The sequence below is a fragment of the Urocitellus parryii genome, chromosome 14 (genome assembly GCF_045843805.1).
Source record: "Urocitellus parryii isolate mUroPar1 chromosome 14, mUroPar1.hap1, whole genome shotgun sequence".
NCBI classification, from domain to species: Eukaryota; Metazoa; Chordata; class Mammalia; order Rodentia; family Sciuridae; genus Urocitellus; species Urocitellus parryii.
Window position 1 is genome coordinate 28,329,442 of NC_135544.1, and position 23,685 is coordinate 28,353,126.

General features: G+C 37.3%; 1 protein-coding gene across 1 annotated transcript in view; it reads right to left on the reverse strand.

The window, feature by feature from the left end:
- Snx25 (sorting nexin 25) overlaps nucleotides 1-23,685 on the reverse strand; it is a 115,643-nt gene that overhangs the window by 37,956 nt on the left and 54,002 nt on the right. The window contains exons 6-7 of the mRNA XM_026389463.2: nucleotides 14,321-14,391; nucleotides 46-227 (exon numbers count right to left, since the gene is read on the reverse strand). Coding sequence (XP_026245248.1) covers nucleotides 46-227; nucleotides 14,321-14,391 — 253 coding nt within the window. The remainder of the gene's footprint in view (nucleotides 1-45; nucleotides 228-14,320; nucleotides 14,392-23,685) is intronic.

The following is a 23,685-nucleotide window of genomic DNA, read 5'->3' on the forward strand; positions in this document are numbered from 1 at the left end:
TATAATAAAATTATAAGGTCAAAATAAGAAACTAAAAAGTTCTACCTTCTGGCTTTGAGGCCCTTCCCCCTCATCCAAGGCCCCATCTTCTTGCTGGTCATAGGCAGGACCTCCCAGAATTCTGATCCTCTTTTCACACTGCTTCTTTGCCACAGTCAGTTGGTTAATGTACCTTTTCATATTCCTGGCCCTCAGGAGATCAGCTTTCATTGCAGCAGATTCCTTACCTTGAATATAAGTGATGAATAGAACCCAGTCAGAGGACAAGGTATAAAAGAGGGAACACAACAACTCTATATTTTGAAAAATAGAAAAATTAAGCAATAGAATAGAAATCATGATAAATACATCTATATTCCCAAATAACAGTAGTTTCTGAATATATCACTGACAAATTTACCCAAATGTAAAAATTTTTTATTAAACCTATGTATGTAAAAGTTCACAAATTAAATGTATATTTAATATCTTGATATGGATGTGTATAAATACATATTCATTTGTAGGTCTGTATTGAATGCTGTATCTGTTAGGCACTGTTTTGGCTTTTGAGATTCAGGACCAATTGTTGGACCACATAGAGTTTATGAAGGAAGAAAACCAAAGATGATACAAGCAATTAAAAGTATAATGTGGGTCATAAAAAGATGAGCAGATACCACTGAACTGTTTAAAAGAGAATTCTAACCCAGGTTTCCTTAAAGAAATCACATTCAAGCATGAATATGAATATAGTGTGGCAGTCAAGAAGAACAGCAAGGGTTAAATGAGAACCCTAAAGAGAAAAAAACTTCAAGACCCTGTATAGCAGATGCAAAAGGGAAGGGAGATCCAAAATAAACTGGAAATAGGTACAAGCCAGAAGATGCAAATATTTTGGGGCCAGAGAAAGAACAAAGTGAAGCTTTTAGTGGATTTTCAGCAGGGATATGCCATGAATGGATTTATATTTTAAAAGATAACAAAGGAAGCAGGAGGAAAAAAGAGAAAGTTCTAGTTGGGAAACCATTGTAGCAAAACTGCAGAGGGACAAAGTGATGGCCTAAATTAGGTTCATACCAGTGGTAGCAGAAAGGACTGGAATTTTTGAGAATGACAGATCCAGTGATCCACTGGACAGGTAGAAGATAGGTTCCAGAGGAATGAAAAGAAAAGAAGTAAAGAGGTGTTAGTCACGGCTTCTAGGTTTCTAACATAAGCAGTCACGCTGGTGGTGGAGCCAATTATGGATCTGGGAACAATGGAGAAAAAGCAGGCATGTAGAAAATTATTAATTCAACTTTGGACAATGTGATAGAGACTTCCCAAAGATAGCTACAGTATCTTCGGTCTCACTTTCTTTTTACAATGTCATTTCTGATAATCTCCCTCTAAGAAGGAGAATATGTTTCCTTTCTTGAATTTGAATGGGCTTATGATTATGGCAGAAGCGATACTGTAAATTCCAAGACTAGTTTGTCTAAAGCTACTGATTTGGAGCTGTGAGCCACCATGAACATCATCCACCTGACCCAAGGCTTCCAAACAGAAGAAAACTGAACAATCAGATAATGGAGAGATCTACATGGAGAGGAACCAAGGCTTCCTACATCATAGCTCTGGTCAAGACCTTGGCCAAAATCCTGCACTCACTTGGTATCATGTGGAGTACACTACCTGGAAAGCAAATTGTCTTAATCCAGTTGATGCCATGTGAAGCACAGAAGTCATTCTTCCCAGCCTCTGCCCAAGTGCAGATGCATGAGCAAGATAAATGACTGCTGTTTAAGAAACTGTATTTTAGGGTGGTGTATTATACAACAAATGATAACTAGAATAGGAAAAATTGGGTTGAGGGCTTTTGATCTATCTAATAGGTCTAGGGTTCACAATTGTTCAGCTCTTCAATGGTTACTGACATCTTGGGAGTAGGTTAAACAACCCAGGAAGAAACAAAATGATCCCAGAATATAATCTAAATAAACCGTACATTCAGTGGTAAAAGGGAAGACAAGCTGAAAAGCCAGGTTACGTGTACATCTGTGTAAAAGAAGGCACGTTATCTGTTTATACACTGCTGTATCTCCAGCACTTATAACAGTGCCAAAAGTGCCAGTAGTTCCCAATAGGAACTCAAGTGAAACAGTTGCTGAGTGGATAAATGAAATATGTCAAATTTTACTGAGAGGCCAATAACAATACAGCTAACATTTTGCTGAGTACTTACTATGTATCAGGCATTGTGCTCTTTCTAGAACTGTGGCTGTGAAGAAGAGAAACAGGGTAAAGTATTTATTTAATTTTTTTGTACTAGGGAATGGACCCAGGGGTGATTTACCACTGAGTTACATCCCCGGCTCTTTTTTTAATTTTGAGACAGGGTCTAAGTTACTTAGGGCCTTGAACTTGCAATCCACCTGCCTCAGCCTCCCAAGTTGCTGGGATTACAGGCATGTGCCACCATCCTGGGCTCAGGGTGAAGAATTCTTAACTCCTATTTTTTAAACTAATCTCATATGGCTCCTCTATCCCCCACCCACTGACAATATATTGTTGCTAAGATCACCAGTGACCTCAGGCCAAATCCAGTGGGAAAATTTCAGTATGATTGGCAATCAGAGTTAAGAGTCAAATTCTGACTCTGTTATTTACAAGTTATGTGGCCTTGTGTAAGAATTTTTAAAAACTTAATTTAAAAACAACTATGTGGTTTGCTTCCTTAGGTTAATATTATATAATTTAAACAAAACAGAATAACCCTACAAAATTAAATAACTCATTATACTGAGTGTGAACACAGGGGCACTTTACAACTAATTTACACCCCCGCCCTTTTTATGTTTTATTTTGAGATAGGGTCATGCTAAACTGCCAAATCTGGTCTCACACTTGCTAGAAGCTAGGATTACAAGTGTGTACCACCATACTCAGCCTCTACAAAATTAATTTTAAATGACTGAACATTGAGTCTTACCTTATGGGGAATGGACCACCTTTGCAAGTACGACCTGAAGGCTGGGTTGGGGTAAAGGAAAGTATTTTTTGTTTGTTTAAAGTGGGAGACAAGTGAGCTGGTTTTAATGCTAATGAGAAGGAACCAGTTGAAAGTAAAAAGGGGCCATAGATAGGAAATGGAATCTAGAAACTAGATTAGCTTTTGAAAAGTGCTACCTTATCCATGATAGTAACGTGGAGGCAGACCAAATCTATGTAAGATACAAGAAATTTGGAGACGGGTGGCTGTAAACTGAAACAGTTCCTTTTGCAAGGATTTTGTTTTCTCCAAGTGAGTGAGGTTATCTGCATAGAGTGAGGTGGGTGAAAGGGTGAGGGAACCAAGATGAGAAGAAAGCAGGGAAAGTGTGAGACCCACAGTGAAGAGCAGAAGAGCATGCCTACCTCAGAAACTCAGTGAGATTGTTAGTAATGTTTAGGACCTAAAAAAAAAACCACTAGATAAATATAAATATCCTCCTTAGATATGATAACTACCTATGTAGGCAGTCCAGATCAGACTCTCTGGAGGTGAGTCATAATATATATACTTGGAGATTTGGAGCTACTAATAATAAAAGACAAAGTTCTGCATTGAATTTCTTGGTTTCCCTCAGAGTGCAATCCAAAATGTTTTTACACTGGAGACCTCAAATTCCTGAGGATGATCATGACCTCTCTCATAACCCACTTAGTAGTCACTATTTTCCAATGCACAAAATAGGACCTCCTCAAGTTTAGAAGTCATTAGAAAAACTTAAACATCATAAAACATGTTTATCTGTCAGAAGCAGCTTTTCCAGTACTTATCACAAAGGATCATAGACAGACTTCAGGTCAATAGATTATGGCATTCAAGATGATCTTTCAGATATTATGGAATTTTTCCATATGAGTGCAAGGGACGTATTTTCATTGGACTACAATAATGGTTTCTGAACTTGTCCTATGTTTGGCCTATTTCCTGTGTTGAGATAAACTCAGCATTTATCTCAACATAGGAAAATTACTATTTCAGAGTCCCCTTTATGTGAGGATAAGGGTAAATATAGTTGGCTCCAAACTAGTCTATTGCAAGCTAAGATGCTTTGTGGATATACCTAAAGAAATGTATGTTTAGAGGATGCATTTTCAGAAAAATATTTACTTTTTAAACCTATAGTTAAACTTTAAATTTTATTCCACATTTAGAGTACCCTGAAATTCAGGGGCAAATGTTGCCTTTCATAAAACAAACCTAAAACTTAATCTTAATTTGGGGTTAAAACATGCTAATACAAAGAGAGCCGTGTCTAGGAGGAAAATGGCACACATTTATCAACTACCACATTCTTTTTCTCCCTCGAAAGCTTGAAAGCCATTCTAAAGAACAAAAACTAGAAGCAAATTCCAAAGAGAAGGAAGAATGAAAGAGAATAAACCTTCCCTTAAAACCCAGCTGCAAGGCTGAGAAGAATATTCTCGTGTTCGGCTTCAACGTAGCCTGCTCACGTGAATGCTCTCTGTTTGTTAAAGGGTGATACAAAGCCATTGTCTGATCACAAAGCTTGTTGCTAACAAATGCAGTAGCAGCTTGTTGCTTAGACACTTCTGTTTATTTTTGCCTCAGAAAACTAATGCTACGATCAGAGCTAAAGTGACTAACATGGAGCTCATGCAGCCCATGCTTCTGGCATGCAAAAATCCTTGTAAATCCAGCAACACGGATGAATACGCTCCTTTGTGGCCCTGAAACCATTCATCCAAGAAATATTCATGTCAAGAAAAGTATAGGCAAGCGGGTGTGCGACAACATGCTGTGACCCAGCTCAAGCCAGATTCATATGGCTGTTTCTGTGCAGTCTAAAGTAGTAACGCTGTGCATTGTTAAAAGTGGGCTAATCACACAACATTTAATCTAGCTTAGAAAAAGAAGGCAAAGATGACAAACAGTGGCCAGTGAAGTACCGGGTGGCAGCACTTTAAACTGGTGCCAAGATGAAATCAAGTGATACAATATTCTAAAGCAATTAATTAAATAGTTTTACTTTTCCCCCTCCTAGATAGTCTAGATTCTATTGAGAACACAGCAAAAACAAATGGGTTAATGTGCTGAAAAAGACAATTATATTAGACATTAGGTGAACTGTTCTGGCCATGACATTACATCAGACTTATGAACAACATCTTAGAAAAGCTTTTTGCTATAAATCTTCTGCCTATGAAGATTTATGGTTCTTTGTTAAGTGAAATGCCTTGAATAAAATACCAAAGGACAACTGTTAAGTGCTATTTCTCATGAGGCAATAGAGAATAAAGTAACTTACAGTACAAACTGATGACTCTAGAAACAACATAATTATAACTGGATGAAAAGGGCACCTCTACATTTTTCAGGTATAAAAAAAGTCAAGAGAAAATTATTCTTCTGTCATAGTATTCCCAAACATATTAATAATAGCATTCTCAGCAGATTGAAGAGTTTAAAAGAGAACTCACGGCAGGGTTTCTCAATCTTGTGGGTATTTGAGGCCCGGTAATTATTGTGGAGGGCTGTACTGTATAATGAAGGAGCATCCCTGGCCTCCACCACTAGATGCCAGTAGCATCCCTTCTCCCAGAGATGACCACCAAAAATGACTCCAGACACTGTTAAATGGGAGCAAAACTTGCCCCAACCCCTACCAGGTCCCAGCAAGAAATACTAATAGAGAGCACAACTTCTGTGACCACACAGAGGACAAGGCTGCATACGCCTCCCCTACCCCTGACTACTCAACACAGGTCCTCTTTCCTTCTCTGCAGAATCCACACATTTTCTCACAGTCCCCAGGCAATCAAGAAAAGGAACAGGGACTTCCTCAATAAGAAATGCTGGGCTACATTCCTTAACCCATATGCATTCTAACAGACCAAACAGCTTTTGAATCTTCTTGTACATTTAAACAGAAGTTTTACCAAATCCTCTTGATGGAAGATTTATTAGTCAGCTTTTTGTCAATATGACCAAAATAACCAATAAGAACAACTTAGAGAAGTTCATTTTGGGTTCACAGTTTCAGAGATTTAGTTCATGATGGGCTGACTCCATTGCTGTAGGGCCAAGGTGAGGCAAAAGAACATCATGGTGGAAGGGTGGGGTGAAGGAATGTAACTCCATTCATGGTAGTCAGGAAGCAGGGAGAGAAAGAAAAGGGAAGGGGCCACAGGGACTATGCACCCTTCTAGGGCATACCTCCAGTGACCCATCTCAAGCCATGCCCCAGCTGTCTATAGTGACCACCCAGTCAGTCTATTCAAACTAGGATGGATGAACTAATTTCATAATCTAATCATTTTATCTTTAATACAGGAGTTCTGGAGAGACACCCCATAACAGGTATGTGTTCTCAAAGGGATTAGTCTAGTTTCAAAATGAGTTAATGGTACTTGATTTCCTAACACGAAGCTGGCAACAATTCTCAATAGTTACTGTAACAAACTTCTTCAAAATTATCTGAAAATCATCTCAAAACTCCCCAGAAACTAAAAAAATATTTACCTTGCTTTTCAATTTGAGGCTAGTATGTGCTTTAAAAAAAGGTGTGTGTGTGGGGGGTACCTTATTACATCAAACACCTGGAATTCCAGTCTAAAGTGTCACTCTACTCTATGGAGAGCATACTTGAGAAATAAGCAGAAATCATCAGGAGTTGATGGTGGAACCACTCACTTGACAGGGGAAAAGACTACAGAGACCTCACAGACCTTGAGTGGCCTAGTCAGAGTACGCCTGCATCCTGCCTTCTACTTCCTTCCTCTGATGTCTCAAGTGCTGGGACTTCTCACATTTCCTTTGGTTTAAGGCCCTGAAATACGTTTACATTTAACAGGTAATTATATCATATCGATTAAATTCACACATTACATTCAGAACCCCTTTTTCAAATTAGTACTGTGAGGTGAATGGATTTGATAGACACCCTTGAAACACAGATCGGATCTATATTTTTAAGTGTTGGGCGTGACTCTCATAACATCTACCCATGGAAATGAGTAGTGCAGTGGAAAGAATCCAGGACTTTAACTCAGGAGACCTGAGTTAAAGTTCTGAATCAGGTGTGTGACTAACTAGTTCTATGTTCAAAGGAGGTAAATTGTTTAACATATCTGGACTTGATCTTTGTTTTATAAAATGTAGGTGCTAGAAAATGTGAGGATTATAGTTTTCTAGGGGGAGAGAGTAGGAGTAGAGTAGACTATAAAAAAATCATAAGACTATAATGAATGTAATGGAAGTACCTGAGCCCTTAGTATTTTAAGGAAGAGAAGAGAGGAGAGCTAGGTAGTGACATACAGGCTGAGAAGCTGTTGTACTCGAAGTGTGAGGACTGGGAAGGGAGAAACCACAGCAAGAGTCCCTATCACAATAGCAGGGAAATAGCCCATGGTCTCATCTTAATCCATTCAGGCCTCCATTAAAAAACACCATAAACAGATATATTGAAAAACAACAGAAATTTGTCATTCTGGAAGCTGTAAAATCCAAAATTAATTGTCATTAGAGGTGGTGTCTTCTTGACATGTTTTCACGTGGTGCAAGGGACATGGCAACGCTCTCAGGCTTATAAGGGTACTAATTCCCCTTCAAAGACTCCATCTTCAAATACCATCTTCAAATACCATCACCTTGGTGATCAGGTTTCAACATCGAGTATTTAGGAGACATAAATACTCAAATCACAGCAGATCTTGTAAGTTTAGGTCATTTATAAATTAGCAACTGCTTGAATTATTACATTGAAATGCTAAAATATTCAATAAAATCAAAGCATTAGAGAAGAAAATCCACTAGAACCCACAGGTTAGCTCCCTTCTCTCAGGCAGAGACACCTTTAAACTCTAGACTGGATAATGAAACAATATGACTTAAAAATAATTCCTAATGGAATTATTACAGAAAATAACAGTGTATGTGTGTTTACACATGTGTATATACGTATTCCATATAGTCTATGGTTTTCTAAGTTCTACTTGATCAATTCTATAACCATTTAGTTATCATACTTGGGTAAGACAGTATTTTATCAATTTTACCAAATGAATAAAAAGGCAAAAACCTTCGAGTCTATATTGAATCTATCACTCTTAAGTATCACTCTTAAGTATCACTCTCTTACTACAGAGATTTCCGGCATACTCAAATCAACTTCGTGTCCTTTGCTTTAGTCAGCTGAATGAGTTTTACTCTTGAATTGCCTTAACTATTCTTGATAACACTGCAGGATTCAGAACAGCACAGGAGAAAGCTTTAAATAAGGCAGCTAATATGGTGGACTTATTTGCATTAAACTATAGGTGAAACTTTATATGTCTCATTAGTACTAGAATTCCTACACTTGGGTAGCTTATTAGGTAGCTTATTTTAACAGACTATTTTGGAACCGCTCTGACCTTCTGTCTAGTTGTAAATATAAAGCTATAAAGTTGCGCACTAAATGCAAATATAAATACAACAATGGTTCTGTGTCATTTGTACTAATGGTTTTCAAAGTGTGGTTCCTTGATAAGCAGCATCAGCCTCACCAGGGAGCCTGGGAGCAGTGCAAACCCCTCAGGCCCACATAGATCAGCACAATCAGAAACTATGAAAAACGGCTGAGGAATCTGCTTTTAAGCAAACCCTCCAAGTGAGTCTGACACATATGGAACCACTGCTCTATAGATACAAGACTAAACTTCTAAGTTTAGTTTCAGGGCCCTTTACAATAGGCCCCTGTTTACTTATCCTGCCTCTTACCTTATATGAAGTTATTTCCTAACTCACTTTTTCATGGGGTACTATCTACCCGTATCTATGAGACAAACCCAAATTGGAATGAAAGCCATTCAAACTTTAGGACTCAACTCAGTGTTACTCTTGACCTGTGTTCCAGATAAAGTTGACCACTCTACATTTCTGTGCCATTATGTATCCTGAACAAGCAATTTTCCCTGCATTTATCAAACAACATCGTCCTGTTGTATGTGTCTACCAGTCTCCTCATAAGACTATAAGTTCCTTTAAGTCAGAGAGAGTTTTATTCATTGCACTGCTGTACCTAATCCACAAAGGCACTCGGAAAATGTTTTCCAAATAACTGAAAACCCACTTGTAGTGATTAAGTTATCCTTCAGAGTTAATTCTCTACTGACATGAGATATCCTAAGAGAACTCAAGAGTGCTCTCTTCTACCTGTAATCAGGGGAGGTAGGGTTGTAATCAGAGGAGAAAGAGATTTTAGATATTAAATACAAAGGATATATAGGAGTTACCCAGGCAGAAAGAGACTGAGAGAAAGGTAGCATTTCAAGAAGAAAGAGAGCATGCAAAAACGATTGAGACAGGAGGAACCGATGTGAGCTTAGGAACAAGAATAATTCATGTAGCTGAAGTGTGGGAGTGGGTTGGGGGGGATGGCAGGAAGTGGAAATTAGTATAAGGACACAGGCCAGAGTAAGCAGGACCTTGATTTTTTTAAAAAATCACTATGACTTTAGCATGAGAATATATATTAAATAGGGTAAGGGAATAGAACTAGTCAACAATGTCAAATGCTGCCAAAAGTCATGAAGATGAAGATTGAAATTAGCTTGACTTCCCAAATTCCATGACCAATAAGCAACTAACCCTAACTCCAGGGATAAAATTCAGGTGTCAGTCAATAATACACTGGGCCCCAGATTTGAATACAGTCAGAAGCAAGAAAATTTTGTGTGCAAAATATAATTTCTAAGACTCATTATTTAAAATTGTTTAGTATTCATAAGTTTTCTTTTTTAAAGTTTCAGTACTGGGAATTGAACTCTGGGCCTCATGCATGTAAGGTCCTTGCTTAGCATCTGGGTGGCCATCTTAAGTGACAGCCGCCATTTTCCCATCCAAGGGCCTTTTCAGAAAAGGCTCACCACTCCCTCATACCAACCCCACCCTTCAGCCTCCTGCATTAGGACCCACAGGCTCTGATCCCTGAGCTTGGCCCATAAAAGCCACAAAATTCAAGCCTGTCCTGCCTCTCTCTTCTAGGGAAGGATGTGCCTTTATTTGTCAGCTCTGACAAACTCTCAGTGTGTATCTCTGCCTGGTCTCTGTCTTTCATTTATTGCTCGCTCGTCTCCCAAGTTCTTGCTTTTCTTTCAATGCACTCTAGGTAAGTACTCTACCACTGAGCTACATCTCCAATCCTATATTTATAAGTCTTCTGTAGGAATCTTTCCCCCTTACACATCGTGTAATTTTCTTGCTCACAGAAAAGATGAGTTAGTTGGTCACCTTTACTCTAGAGAGAGTAAAGGTGACTCACTGATCCCTAAATGAAGTACTATTAGGGGACCAAGTAAGTTTGCAGCACCACCCACCCCACCCCAGCTTTGCTCTACCTAGGAATATAAATGCTAGTTCATATGGTCATTCTATGCCTAAAATTTTGAGAAACTGCCAACTGTTTTCCATTTCCAATTTCTAATGAGAATGAATAAGGGTTCTAATTTCTCCATACTTCATCGGTATATTATTAACTATTTTAGTTGCCCCTATTAGATATGAAGTGATATCTCATGTTAGTTTTGATTTACATTTCCCTAATGTAGATGTTGAGCAAGCTTTCATTTGCTTACTGAACGTTTGAATATCTTTGTAGAAATGTCTATAAATTCTTTCTCCATTTTCAACTTGGGTTATTTGTCTTTTGATTATTGAGTAACAAGAGTTCTTTCCATATTCTTGACATAAGCCTCCTATCAGATACATGATTTGCAAATATTTTTCTCATTCTCTGAATTGTCTTTTTACTTTCTTGATACTGTCCCTTGACATACATAAATTTTTAAGTTTTAAAGTCCAATTTACTTTATTTGTTGTTTATGAATTAAGATAAGATCATGTGTTGTTACAGTGGGATCTAATCCAATAGGATAGGTGTCCTTGTAATCATAGGAAACTTAGAAACAAAGGACAGACAATGTGAAGATACTTGAAAAAGATGGCCATCTACAGCAGTCTCCATTCTTGCAAGACAGATGCATTCCAAGAACCCCAGTGGATGCCTGGGACCTCAGATAGCACCCAACCTTTAATTTTATATATATATATAATTATATAATGATATATTATTACATAATAAAATATTCAATAATTGTAATAATTATATAATACATTATATAATTATAATGTTATATATTATATAATTATATACTATATAATTATGATATATGGATTATAAATATATTTAATGTAATATATGATTTATATATACATACATACATACTCTGCTTTTCCTATGCATATATAACTTGATAAAGTTTAATTTATAAACTAGGCAGATATTAACAATGACAATAATAAAATAGACCAACTGTAACGATATACTATAATAAAACTGCCAGTATCAGCATCACTACTCTTGAATTTGGGGACATTATTAAGTTAAATATGGGTTACTGGAACACATACATAGTCAATCTGATAAGATGTCTACTAAGTGACTAATGGGTGGGTAGCATACACAGTGTGGATACAAAGTACATCCTAGGTAGGATGAAACAATGGTTTGAGGTTTCATTGAGCTACTCAAAACAGTGTACAATTTAAAACTTATAAATTGTTTATTTCTGGAAGTTCCCATTTAATATTTTTTGGACCACAGTTAAATGTAACTAACACCATGAAAAAGGGAAAGTACTGTAGAAGTCATGGAGAAAGGTCTGGAACCTATCCTTCACTCCTGGTCCTCAGAAGGAATTAATACCTTAATCTCAGACTTCTAGTCTCCAGAACCATGAGAACATGAATTTCTGTCATTAAAGCCACTCACTATGTAGGGCTCTGTCAGCAGACTGACCAAACTAAAATAACAAAATAAGAAAGGTATTTTTCTGATTCAACTCATAATAATAAGGAGGAGCACTAACAAAAGATAATGGAGGCAAGGATAAATCCCTTTCTGTATTCTCTTTAAAATACTGTCAAAATGTCTGAAGGTGAAATGTTTCCTTTGCAAGAACAATGAGAATAAGGAGAGTAGCAGAACCATCCTCATAGAGGTTCCTTTGCTCAAAAGCCTACAAATACTTCCTCATCCAGAGTCAAGGCCAAAGTCCCCACAGTAGCAGTAAGGCCCTTCTTGATTGGGCCTTGGAGCCAAGTTTGGCTTTTCTCCTCCAACTCAGCTCTTTTTTTTTTTTTTATTGGTTGTTCAAACATTATAAAGTTCTTGACATATCATATTTCATACATTTGATTCAAGTGGGTTATGAACTCCCATTTTTACCCTGTATACAGATTGCAGAATCACATCGGTTACACATCCGCGTTTTTACATATTGCCATACTAGTGACTGTTGTATTCTGCCAACTCAGCTCTTCAGGCTCCCTCCTTCCCTAGAAGCTTTCAAGCTCCTGGGGCAATGCTCAAGGGTCATCATCTGGGTGAGGATTTCCCTATCACATTATTTGAATGCAAAATCAGATTCCCCTGCAGCAGTTCTAGCATTCCCTACCACCCCACTTCCCCCGACTCCCCCTCCAAACACCTACCTTTTTCTCCAAGGCACACATCATCACCTGAAATGTGCATTTTATTTATTGCCTAATTGCCTCCCAGCCTAATTTAGAGATTCAATAAGTGCAGAAATTTCCTTTTGTTTACTACCATAACATCACCATCTACTAGGTGCTCATAAATGCTCAGAGTGAACATATTTGCACAGTCCTCCTTACTGAGCTAAGATCAAAAACTAATGCCTCTTCACAGGTAACAGGCAACTTTTAACAATGGTCCACTTTCTACTTTGAATATAGCCCTTGATCCTCTGCCACTGAGACTTATTTTAAAAAGGGACATGTCTCTTCCTCTCACCGACCTGTTCCCTAACCTTGGAGAAAACAGGATTACCTTTCTTCCCCAGTTCTCTGTCCATGAGCACACACACAAACCATAGGAATTAAGTAATTCAGACTTGTGAATGGTACCAGACAGAAGCTCTAAGAAATGACTATCTCCCAAATTAACACGTGAATTATAGCTCCAGACAGAGAATGTAGCCTTTGATTCACCCCTGATGGGCAGAATCACAGCCTGTAGGACAGGAGTCCCTTGTGTTTCTCTTTTGCTGGCAAAGCAATAAAACTTCTTTTTCCTTTTTCTCAAAACTGTGTCCTGGTTACTGAGGACAAAGACAGCTTTGATAACACCTTCCTATCTTTTTTTACATAACTACTACCTTCAGTCAGTGACTCAAGGAGAAAAAAAAAGGTCCCCAAACCAATATTCCTTTTGCTTCTCTGTGCTAACTAGAAACCTGGGGAGAAAGCATGTTTTAAAGTCTCTGGTCCAACTCTTTCCTGTTTTTTGTTTGTTTGTTTTCTCACCCTGACAGGAAGATTTTAGTGAACCAGGAGATTTTTGTGAAAAGTCTACTACAGGGAGAAAGCAGTGTTTGCTTCTCCACAGCAGATCAAGGTTTGCCTTACACCCCAGATTTTAATAAGTCCTCCAACTTCCTATATGTGAGGGGAATATGCTAGCACCAGCAAACTACAAGGGAGCTGGAAGCCATCTGCACATCTTTTTTTTAATATTTATTTTTTTAGGTGTAGATGGACACAACACAATGCTTTATTTTTATGTAGTGCTGAGGATCGAACCCGGGTCCCGCGCGTGCTAGGCGAGCGCTCTACCACTGAGCCACAATCCCAGCCCCTGCACATCTTAACTATTCCTCATAATCATGCCCGAGTCTAAACCTTACTTCATTTGAAGAGAAACAAACAGGGAAAATAATAGAGTATATATAAAATTGACAAAACAAAAGTGAAAGAAACAGGAAAAAAGTGAAAAGAGGAAAAAAGTAGAGCATACACACACACACACACATAAAATCAACAACACAAAAGTGAAGAGAAAAAAGCTATTAACAATCCAAATATAAAGGAAAAGATTAAGTGAATTATGAAACAACACTCACTAGAGTTATTTAAATGACTATCAAGATTATGTTTCAAGACATAAATATTAATGAATAATAAGTTTAAACCACAATATGAGAAAAAGTTATACAAATCATGTTTAGTTTAAAAACAGAACAGAAATACCAAATGCTCAATTATTTTAACCTTCTAGAATCTACAACTACAGAGAATAAAGTTCCTACTAGGATACAGAAATACAAATTAAGGTTTTAGTTAGGGTGAAATTATATTTACTTTCTCTAACGATATTATATTATTATTTTTAACAATTTGAAAAATTGATGTAAGAAAAATATTCATATTTGCCACATATCTGACAACAGAAGATGGGACAAACCTAGGACCTTTAAAATGTATAATGGAAAACAAATATATTCTTACCCTTGTGCCTCTTCAGTTGGGGAAAACTGCTAATTGTAGTTGCCTGGATTATTTCCACTACAATTTGATATCTGATTTTAAAAGAGAGAGAAAGAGAATAGATTGATTAGGAAGAAAATACTATCTTCAGAGATACTTTTATTTATACTAAACAAGTAAACACAGAAGCTGTGAGTCCTGGGCACTGTGCCACTTGCTAATCGTGACACAAAAATCATGTACTGGCACTCCACTCTTCCTCTCCCTAAGTGTTACTACCTGTTTCACAGTGAAGGCAGAAACCTTGAGGCTAGGCTCAACTCCTGCCTCTCCTCAGTACTCCTGGGAAATCAAAGTCTGTCAATTCCAATCTCCTAAATTTGCATTGTCCAACAAGATGCCCATGAGCTACATGTGACTATTTAAACCAACTAAATAAAATGTTTAATTCCTCAGTCACACTAGCCACATTTCAACTGCTCTATAGTCAAATGCAGCTTGTAAGATCCTATTAGATGGTACAAATAGAAAGAATATTTTGATTGGTACAAAGATAGTTCTACGCATGGTCCTTCCTAAATGCTTCTCCAGGTTGTCCTCCCATCTCCAGTACATAGGTACTGCCTCAGTTTGCTCTCTTGTTATTTCTCACGTAGAAGACCATTCCAGACCAAGAGAGTCAAGAACATCTGTAAGGGGACTCAGATACCTGTATTTTCATGTTAACTGTCTCAGTAATTCTAACGCAGAGTGAGAGTTGAGAACCACTGGACTAGAGCACCAGCTAGATGCACATATGACTTAGAAGGCCTGAGTCAGGAAAAATACACAAAATCTTGCATTTTAAGTGCTGAGTTCAATCTGAGTCATGGCTATTTTGAGCATATTGATTTGGGCTTTATAAACCTAGTTCTTAAGGGCTGGTCAATGGTTACTAGGGTTTCCCTAACCAAACTTTTCTGCCCTGTTTCTCAGATCTTAATTATGTTGACTGTAATCTGCTTGCAATAAATGTGTTTAACATTAATTAAGCTGTTTAACATTAATTCTTACTTTGGACACAAACTGTGCAGCATTCTAAGATTTAATGCTACATTTGGCTGGCTTTTAGCCCACACAATAGAACATATATTCTTTGGCTTTTCAACTAAAACCTAAAGAAGAAATACAAATTCATCAAAAGCATAGCTATTCATAAACTCCTGACAAATTCACATCTTTTTTATTTCTTCACTTGTATAATAAATATTGATGTCTGATTCTCACAACCTCAAAAAGCAAGTTGTTGGGAATAGTGTTGGTCTGTCCCCTGAAGACTGGCAGACACTGCTGGTTGTCTACCCAACATTCATTTTCCCTTTCTTCCTTACTAACTGAATCACAGTTTTAGTCAGGGAAAGCAATGGTTGCAGCTAAACAAGCCAACTTTCTCCCTAAATGAGGGATGACCATCTGACATAGTTCTAGCTGAGGAGACAAAGGCAGAAGTTGCAGGGTGCAGACTCCAGGAAAGCATTCTCAAGGTATAGACTTCCTAGAGAAGCCCTTGCAACTTTTTTCCCTTGCAACTTTTTTCCTCATTGACCTGTGTGAAGCAAGGATGCAGTGGAACAAGGCACAGAGCCACCTTCATCCTTTAGCAACGATAAGGAGTGAAGCCACAGGCTGAAAATGAATTCAGAGGACAGAAGTTTACGTCTCTGATGACTTCACTGAGCTGTCAAAGCAACCCCAAACTGCCCATCTCAGGACATGTTGCTGCATAAAGAAAATAAAACCCTGAATTGCTTAAGTCACTGTATATCATCTTATCTTATGATCAATGCCATCCCAGCTGACAGAGAGCTCTTTAAGGACTCCATACACAGAAAATATCTTTGAGCTGAGTATATGTCCAGGTGCTATTTTCCAAACTGAAGCCTTGCTAGGACACTACTGAGCACTGAAGTTTTCTAATGTGTCACTATCTGCAAGATGTTTACTCAATTTCCTGAACCAGGCAGTGAGGGAATTGAAAAAAACAGGCCAACAGACACAAAAACAGAAAAAGTGGAACTCGGTGGTTCAGCCTGCCTCTGTTGGAGGAAGACTGTCCAAGAGCAAGCTCAGCGAGTTCGTTATATAGGCTTAAACATCAAAAGGATTTATTGTGAGAAAGCTTCTTCAAGATGAAAAAAACCTAATTTGTGGGTAAAACAGCCCCTTTAGGGCATATCAGCTTCTGCCCATAACTCTTTACCTCCAGGGAGCTGGCATTTCAACTCAAGGCCATGAACTAATAAATTCTGTGGCTTGCATAGAATCTCCCTTGAGCAGGGCATCACCAAAAACTGGGAAGTTTTCAATTGGTGGCTTCCAATTGAGAAATTCCCAAGGGAAGTGTCACCTCTGTCTTTGAGCAATTCAAAGAAATGATTCACTCATGCTCAGGACACTAATGGAACTGAAATTCTTCCCAATTATGGACAAGCACAAAAATGGCTCATGATGTGAATTTTCATGTTAGTTACTACATAGATAAGGAAGCACATATAAGAAGCATATACAAATCTGGAACTATCAGAGCCCAACATTCTTGAATAAAGTTTAACCTTAGGTTAAATTAAGGACTTTATTCAAGAAGTTCTACTACTGGAATACATTGACTTAAGTTCTACTACTGGAATACACTGACTTTTCATTCAACTCTAGAACATGTCTTTGAACACCTCCTTGTACACTGCCATCTGGATGTCCTGCAAATAGACTTAATGTCCAATGTCCATTCACACAATAATTCCCATTAAAAACAAACAAATAAACCAAAAAACAAAAACAAATCCACATCATAAACATTTGTTATGGCAATTTCTATAAAGAAAAACATGGAAATAATCTAGGGGTCAACATTTGTTAATCTTTTCCTATGTTCTGAACACAGGAATGAACAACAGCAATATGGTCCCTGCTTTCAGGAAGCTCTGGGGATATATCAGATTGAAGATAAATCCCCCAGCCAATAATATTTATAATTATTAAGTTTACATGGAAATAAATGTTGTGACACACTGATTTTAAAAATACAAAGTGGAATGTACATTTATAATAGCAGATATGTTATGTGGGTACATGAACCAGGGCTACAAGGTAACATGAACTTAAAGGCAGTTATGTTAAACTGACAGAATTATAAGTCATTCTTTAACTTTTTCCAAACAATTTCTCTCTCTTCCTTATTCTCTACCTCCCTCTCTAAACCTATTCAAACTACCTTCTTTCTTTCATAGGTTTCCTTACATTTTCATTTCTAACCACCAACCTTCTCAAAATCTTATTATCTTAATTAGATATTTATCCTAATAGGAACCATCAGTCTCAAAGCCCAATTGACCTGTCCTTTGAACATTTTTAAGTAAGTTCTTTTCTTTTTCTTCCCTTGGCCACTACCCTATTTGGGGGCTCCTCCTCATGTGTGGGTCCCTGCAATGGCTAAACAGTTTTAGTTGCTTGCCTGAAGCTATCTTGCTCTCTTTCACATGAAAACAGCTTGAGCAGCCCCATCAAAACACCTTCCCACTTTCCCACGACCATTTAACCTCCCTTCCTTAATATCTCCAGAAAATTCCTCAAAGGAATAACCTATATTCCAGCTTGCCATTTCATTCACTAATTAGCACTGGCTCTTTTATCCAACCCAATTTCCTTTTCTCCTCAATCTAGGTGTGGACTTCAGGTAGGTCAATTTCTAAACTGTCCTCACAAAGATACAGTCTCCCTAGGCTCTTGCTCATGCTCTGCCTCAGAAGACAATCTCCCTACTTGTTCATCTAACTACATCTTACATGTATTACTTCTTCAAGTTGTCCCAGCACCAGTTAAGTACACTTAATATATGTCTTTTCTCAAATCCTAAATTACTTCTGCTCTATAAAAATACCTATTTGTTTGCTACTTTATAATGCTGTTTTAAAGACAGGCTTCCACCAAGAATGCTGAAAAAAGAAAATGGTGTTCAGTGATTTTAGGGCCTAATATATCTTCAAAAAATATGACACATTTTTTGAGCCTATGAAAACATTGTGGTTTTATCTAAAATAAAGATATGCTACTTTCTCCCCATCTAGATCATGAGCCTCTTGAAGAAAGGTATTGTGTCTTATACTTTATAGCACTTTCTTAGCACCAAACATATGGTAGATACTCAATAAATACATTTTTTGATGGAAGTGGAAATTAGTATAACCTGAAGGGTGATTTGGCAATAATTATTGAAATTACAAATGTAAAAATTCATCAATCTAGCAATTTCTCTTCTAAGACTTTAAGCCAGGGATACATCTCAAGATATATGTGAAATGATTTAGGTACACAATTATTCACTGCAGCATGGTGATATAACAGGAAAAATATCAGAACTATTAGAAGTAACTTAGATACTCGATAAATATTAATAAATTAGAAATAAGAGTTAACATCTCTACCACTTAACAGGTATGCATAATATTTTGGACAACTTATTCTTTTGATAGTCTTAGTGATTTCATGCTTTGGAACAAATGAGTCACTGATGGTACTGAAGCAAATACATACTGTCTAAGTCAATAGTTAGCATTTTTAATGAATTCATAAAATCATACTGTAATATCAGCTAACATTTATAGAATCTTTCATAGGTACCAGGTACCTATTTAGATCTTTTAATTCACATGAACTCACTTAATCCTCATAAGAGGAATATAATTGTCTCCACATTGAAGAGGAGGAAATTGGTGTTCAAATGAATTAAGAAATCTATGTGAGGTCGCCTAGAGCCAGAAATACAACTGAGGGCTACCTGACTTAAAGCTCATACTGTCTACCATTTTCCTGCAATTCCACAAAATTAAATATATGGTAGTGTCATCTCATCTAAGGATTCTCAAAGTATACAAGCATGGCCAACACCAGATAATGAGCCTTACTGATTTCTCTATCCCTCTTGGATAGAGGTTCTACTCTGGTTCTACCAATGAGACCATAAGCATAGCCCACACACTCTAGCTCTTCTCCAACTCCTGTCATTTGCTCTCCTGTTTATTCTCCCTAGATTTCATATATCACTTTCCCTGCTCATCTGTTGAAATCCTGCTATTCATGGCCAGTCCTCTCTGCAGCTTTCCTAGGTTCTTCTGTTTTATAGGATAAATTTGCCCCTACCCAGCTCTTAGCTCTTACCATTCCACTTCCAGAGTCACTGCAGGCATACACTTGGCTATTTACATCCACCTGGCTCTCCTATGCTAGGTTATAAACAGCACGATCCCAATAGCAGAGAGTGGAACCCAAAGATACACAACCAACCCAACTTTACATACACCAGACCTGCCCCACAGTGTTTTGCATGTAGTCAGCGTTTGAAGATGAAAGTCTACTAGTTCACTTTTACTTGATGCCAAAAGGCAAAGTAGAAAATGACTTTTTTCATTCTCACTTTTCTGAACAAAAGCATACAACACCCACATCCAAGTGCCGGCTGTCCTTCAGGGCCCAGGCTTTTCAGAATTCTAGGAAGCTGTTGAGAGATACCCAGCACTCATCCGGCTTTCTTCCTCCAGAAGGGGATATGGACTTCCTGGGGCAGAGTTTGGTTAGAAAATGATTGAAAATGTATAGATTGTTATATATGTTTTTCCAAATTATAATGTAAACTCAAATGTTAGGGAGAAGTGGCATAGCAAGAGTTGAGCTGTTTCACAACTCTGGCAATATCCCTTTGTCCCAGGGACAAGGGAAAAGCTATACAAAGGTAACTGTTATCTGGTCCTCTGCATAACCACCTCACCTGTCTTTTGTTTTATATACTTGGTTAAATAAATAAAGCCTGAGAACAGGTTTGCATTTATGAATTTTTCCTGCCAAACTGAAACACCTAAAATGGTACAGAGCATTTTAAAGTAATCACCTTAGAAATCTATATATTCATTGCCTTTCTACTGTCTATGTTCAGAACAGTTTTGAATTTAAAAATGCATTTCAAAGTTATTTACACATCAAATCAAACACATATATGTATGCTGTGTGTGTATTTATATGTACACATATATACTCCTCTTTGTTTCATTAGGCACACATATTTTTTTTTAATTACTACTTTAGAACTATCTGGGCATATACATTTTGGATTTCTTGGAATCAAAGATTGGAAAAAAACTTAGTTTCAGTTATACGATATACTGAATGATTTAAAATACTGTTTTATGTTAAAATTAGGAAGGAAACTTTATAAACGACCATATAAGTGCAAATGTTAAAGAAAAACTAAAAAAATTAAAGATAATGTTTTCAGAGTTGCCACAGACTAGGGATAGTGTTTTTATTAAAGGGACTTCACTTAAAGCATTTGAGCAAAAGCTGTGATAATATCAGCCAGCTAAGCTGACATGTGTCTCATATCCATGGCATTACTGAAAGGGTCTGCTGGAAAATTCAGAACATGAATCAAGAGTAGTTGAGAATGTGAGCTCTGGCATCAGACAGGCCTGTGTTCACATCCTGTTTCTAACACATACTGTGTTCTCCCCAGGCATATTATGTAAGCTTTCTAAATCTTAAGAGTCCTCATCTGTGAAACAGAGTGATAGAGTTGCCTCATAGAGTTGTCATGCAGATTAAATTAGATAATACCTCTAAAAACCTGGAACAATGCCTGCCCCACAATAAATGTTAACTAATATATTATTGTTTCTTGCCATTGTTGCTGACTCTTTAAATGGACATTATCTAGGGAAATGGTATGCAAGTGTTTGTAAAATACATATGAATATTTTTCAAGTAGTGGTACTTCTTCCTGATTATAAACATATTTTAGTCCTATCAACCTATGGCTACCAGGATCACTATATTCCAACAAAACCAGATTTTTGGACCCAGAAATGAGCTAAAGACCATATACCAGAGAAAATGTGGAAAATCCCCCAAAGGAAAAGATGAAGTTCCTTTGGGAACCAGAGAGGAGATAAAATTTAAATGAAGCAGTATTTTGATGGGTTCAAGGCAAGGGTGTGTCAAGAAGTCAATTTTGGGTAGTCCAGGGTCCTATTTCTTTTGGATGTATAAAGTTAAAAAGTCAAGATAGATATGGTATTGTTATGGTTTGGATGTGTGGTGTCCCCCAAAAAGGTCACATGTGAGACAATGCAAGAAGGTTCAGGGAAGAAATGATTGGCTTGTAAGAGTCTTAACCCATCAGTGACTTAATCCTCTGACAGGGATTAACTGAGTGGTAACTGAAGGCTGGTGGGGTGTATCTTGGAGAGTGGAGTCTCTCTCTCCCTCTGCTTTCTGATCATCATGTGAGCAGGTTCACTCTGCCCGACTCTTCCACCCTGATGTTCAGCCTCACCTTCAGTCCTAAGAAATGGAGCTGGCTTTCTAGGGACTAAGTCCTCTGAAACCATGAGCCCTCAAATAGACTTCCTCCTCTAAAATTGTTCTGGTCAAATCCTTTTAGTCACAGCAACAAAAAAGCTGACTAAAACAGGTATGTTGCCTCCAGAAACCCCTAATTTGCAGCTCTGCATCTGGGTTATAAATCAAAGTTGTTTCTGTGGGTCAACCTGACTTAGATTCTCTAGGCAAGAGAAGAATATATTATTCTTACTGATATAATTCCAAAGAGAAAAGTTTCTGATAGTCTAAAGTTTCAGAGAATAAGAAAGCTCAAAGAATGGGCGCATAATGACATTTTACAGTGGTAGCGTGTACTTGGGAGAAACACGTCTCTGTTAACTATGTAGCTAACTTTAGTGCCTGTTATTCCAGTCTGATAAATGGTTGGGAAAACTTTCTTAGTCTGAGCCAATCTTTACTTCTTCTAAAATAGCATATGTTCACTAAAGAAAATTAGAAAATACACAAAGTACAACATTTAAAGTTAACCACTACTAACATATGGCATATTTTATCTTTTGTATTTTTTAATGCTGTAGACTGAATTCAGGGGTACACTACCACTAGCTATCTCCTTAGCCCTTTTTATTTATTTGTTTTTTAATTTTAAGAGGGTCTCACTAAATTGACTAGGCTGGTCTCAGATTTGTGTAATCCTCTGCCTCAGTCTCCCAAGTAGCTAGGATTACGGGTGTGGGCCAACATGCCTAGCTTTTAATCTTTTTTTTCTATGCAAACAATATTTCTTGCTTTATGAGACTGGGTTTATGATATATATAGACTCCCAGAGCCTTTTTTATTTTATCAATTTATAGGTAATATCTTCCATTATCTTTAAATATTCTAATGCTATTCCAATAACAATACATGATGATACATTGTGTAGAGTCACTGAAATTTTTTAAAAAAATTTAAATCCTTATGATTAGGCATTTTGGTTATTTCAAGCCTTTTTCTATTTTAATAAAAGACTAAGAGGCATTTTTGAAAAAAAATTTCCATACACTCCTTATTACTTCTTTAAGAAAATGATTAATAGTAAAAATTGAACCAAGAAGAATATACATTTTTACATTATAAAATTGTGTTACATAATAATTTATACACTTTCCAGTAGAACATGAGGTTGTCTATTTTCCTACACCCTTATCAACATTAGATATCATCAAATTTTTAATATTCACCAATATTATAAACAAAAAAGGTATCTTCATTTTACTTCCTATGTCTTTGAGTATTATTAAGGATAATAAAAAGGTTAGGAGCTATCTTTTCATGAGGAATGTTATAGGGAATGTCAGGAGCACAAACAAAAGAAATGCTTTTATTTAGGACTTGGAGGCGCTTTCTGCCAAAGGGGATTTTGAACCTGTTTTCTTTTTAGTGTGCAAAAGGTGGCTGGTTCTACAGAAAGAAGAAGAAACATTTCCTGACCTTTTTCCATTCATGCTACACATAAAAAAAGGATGTGTAAACAGAACATGGATATAACCAGCCATCCCAGGCTCTGCCCAGACTCCCAAGGACTGAAGAAACTCATTTCCATATACCTGTGAACTATCTGAGTCACATAAGGCAGGATGTGACTGAAGTGAAGTGTCCTGAACTGATATAAACATGCACACACTATATAAAATAATCTAAGATATACTAGGTATTAATAGTTTGTATCTGTTTATAATAGTTTTTTTTTATTTCCTATTTTGAGACAGCATCTCACTAAATCACCCAGGCTGGTCTCGAATTCGCAATCTTCCTGCCTCCACCTATCAAGTGGCTAACTACAGGCATGTGCCAATGTGCCTGGCAAAAGGTATTTTTAGTTCGATCACAAATAAAGAGAAATTACATGTGTGAGGTACAGCCTTTCTTTTCTCCTTCCCCTTATGAACATGTGTTCCTCCAAGGACAGCTAGCAGCTAGACTCTGGAACTACCAGAAAAGTAGGAAGGAGGAAGAGGAAGGCTTGCTGAGGTTCA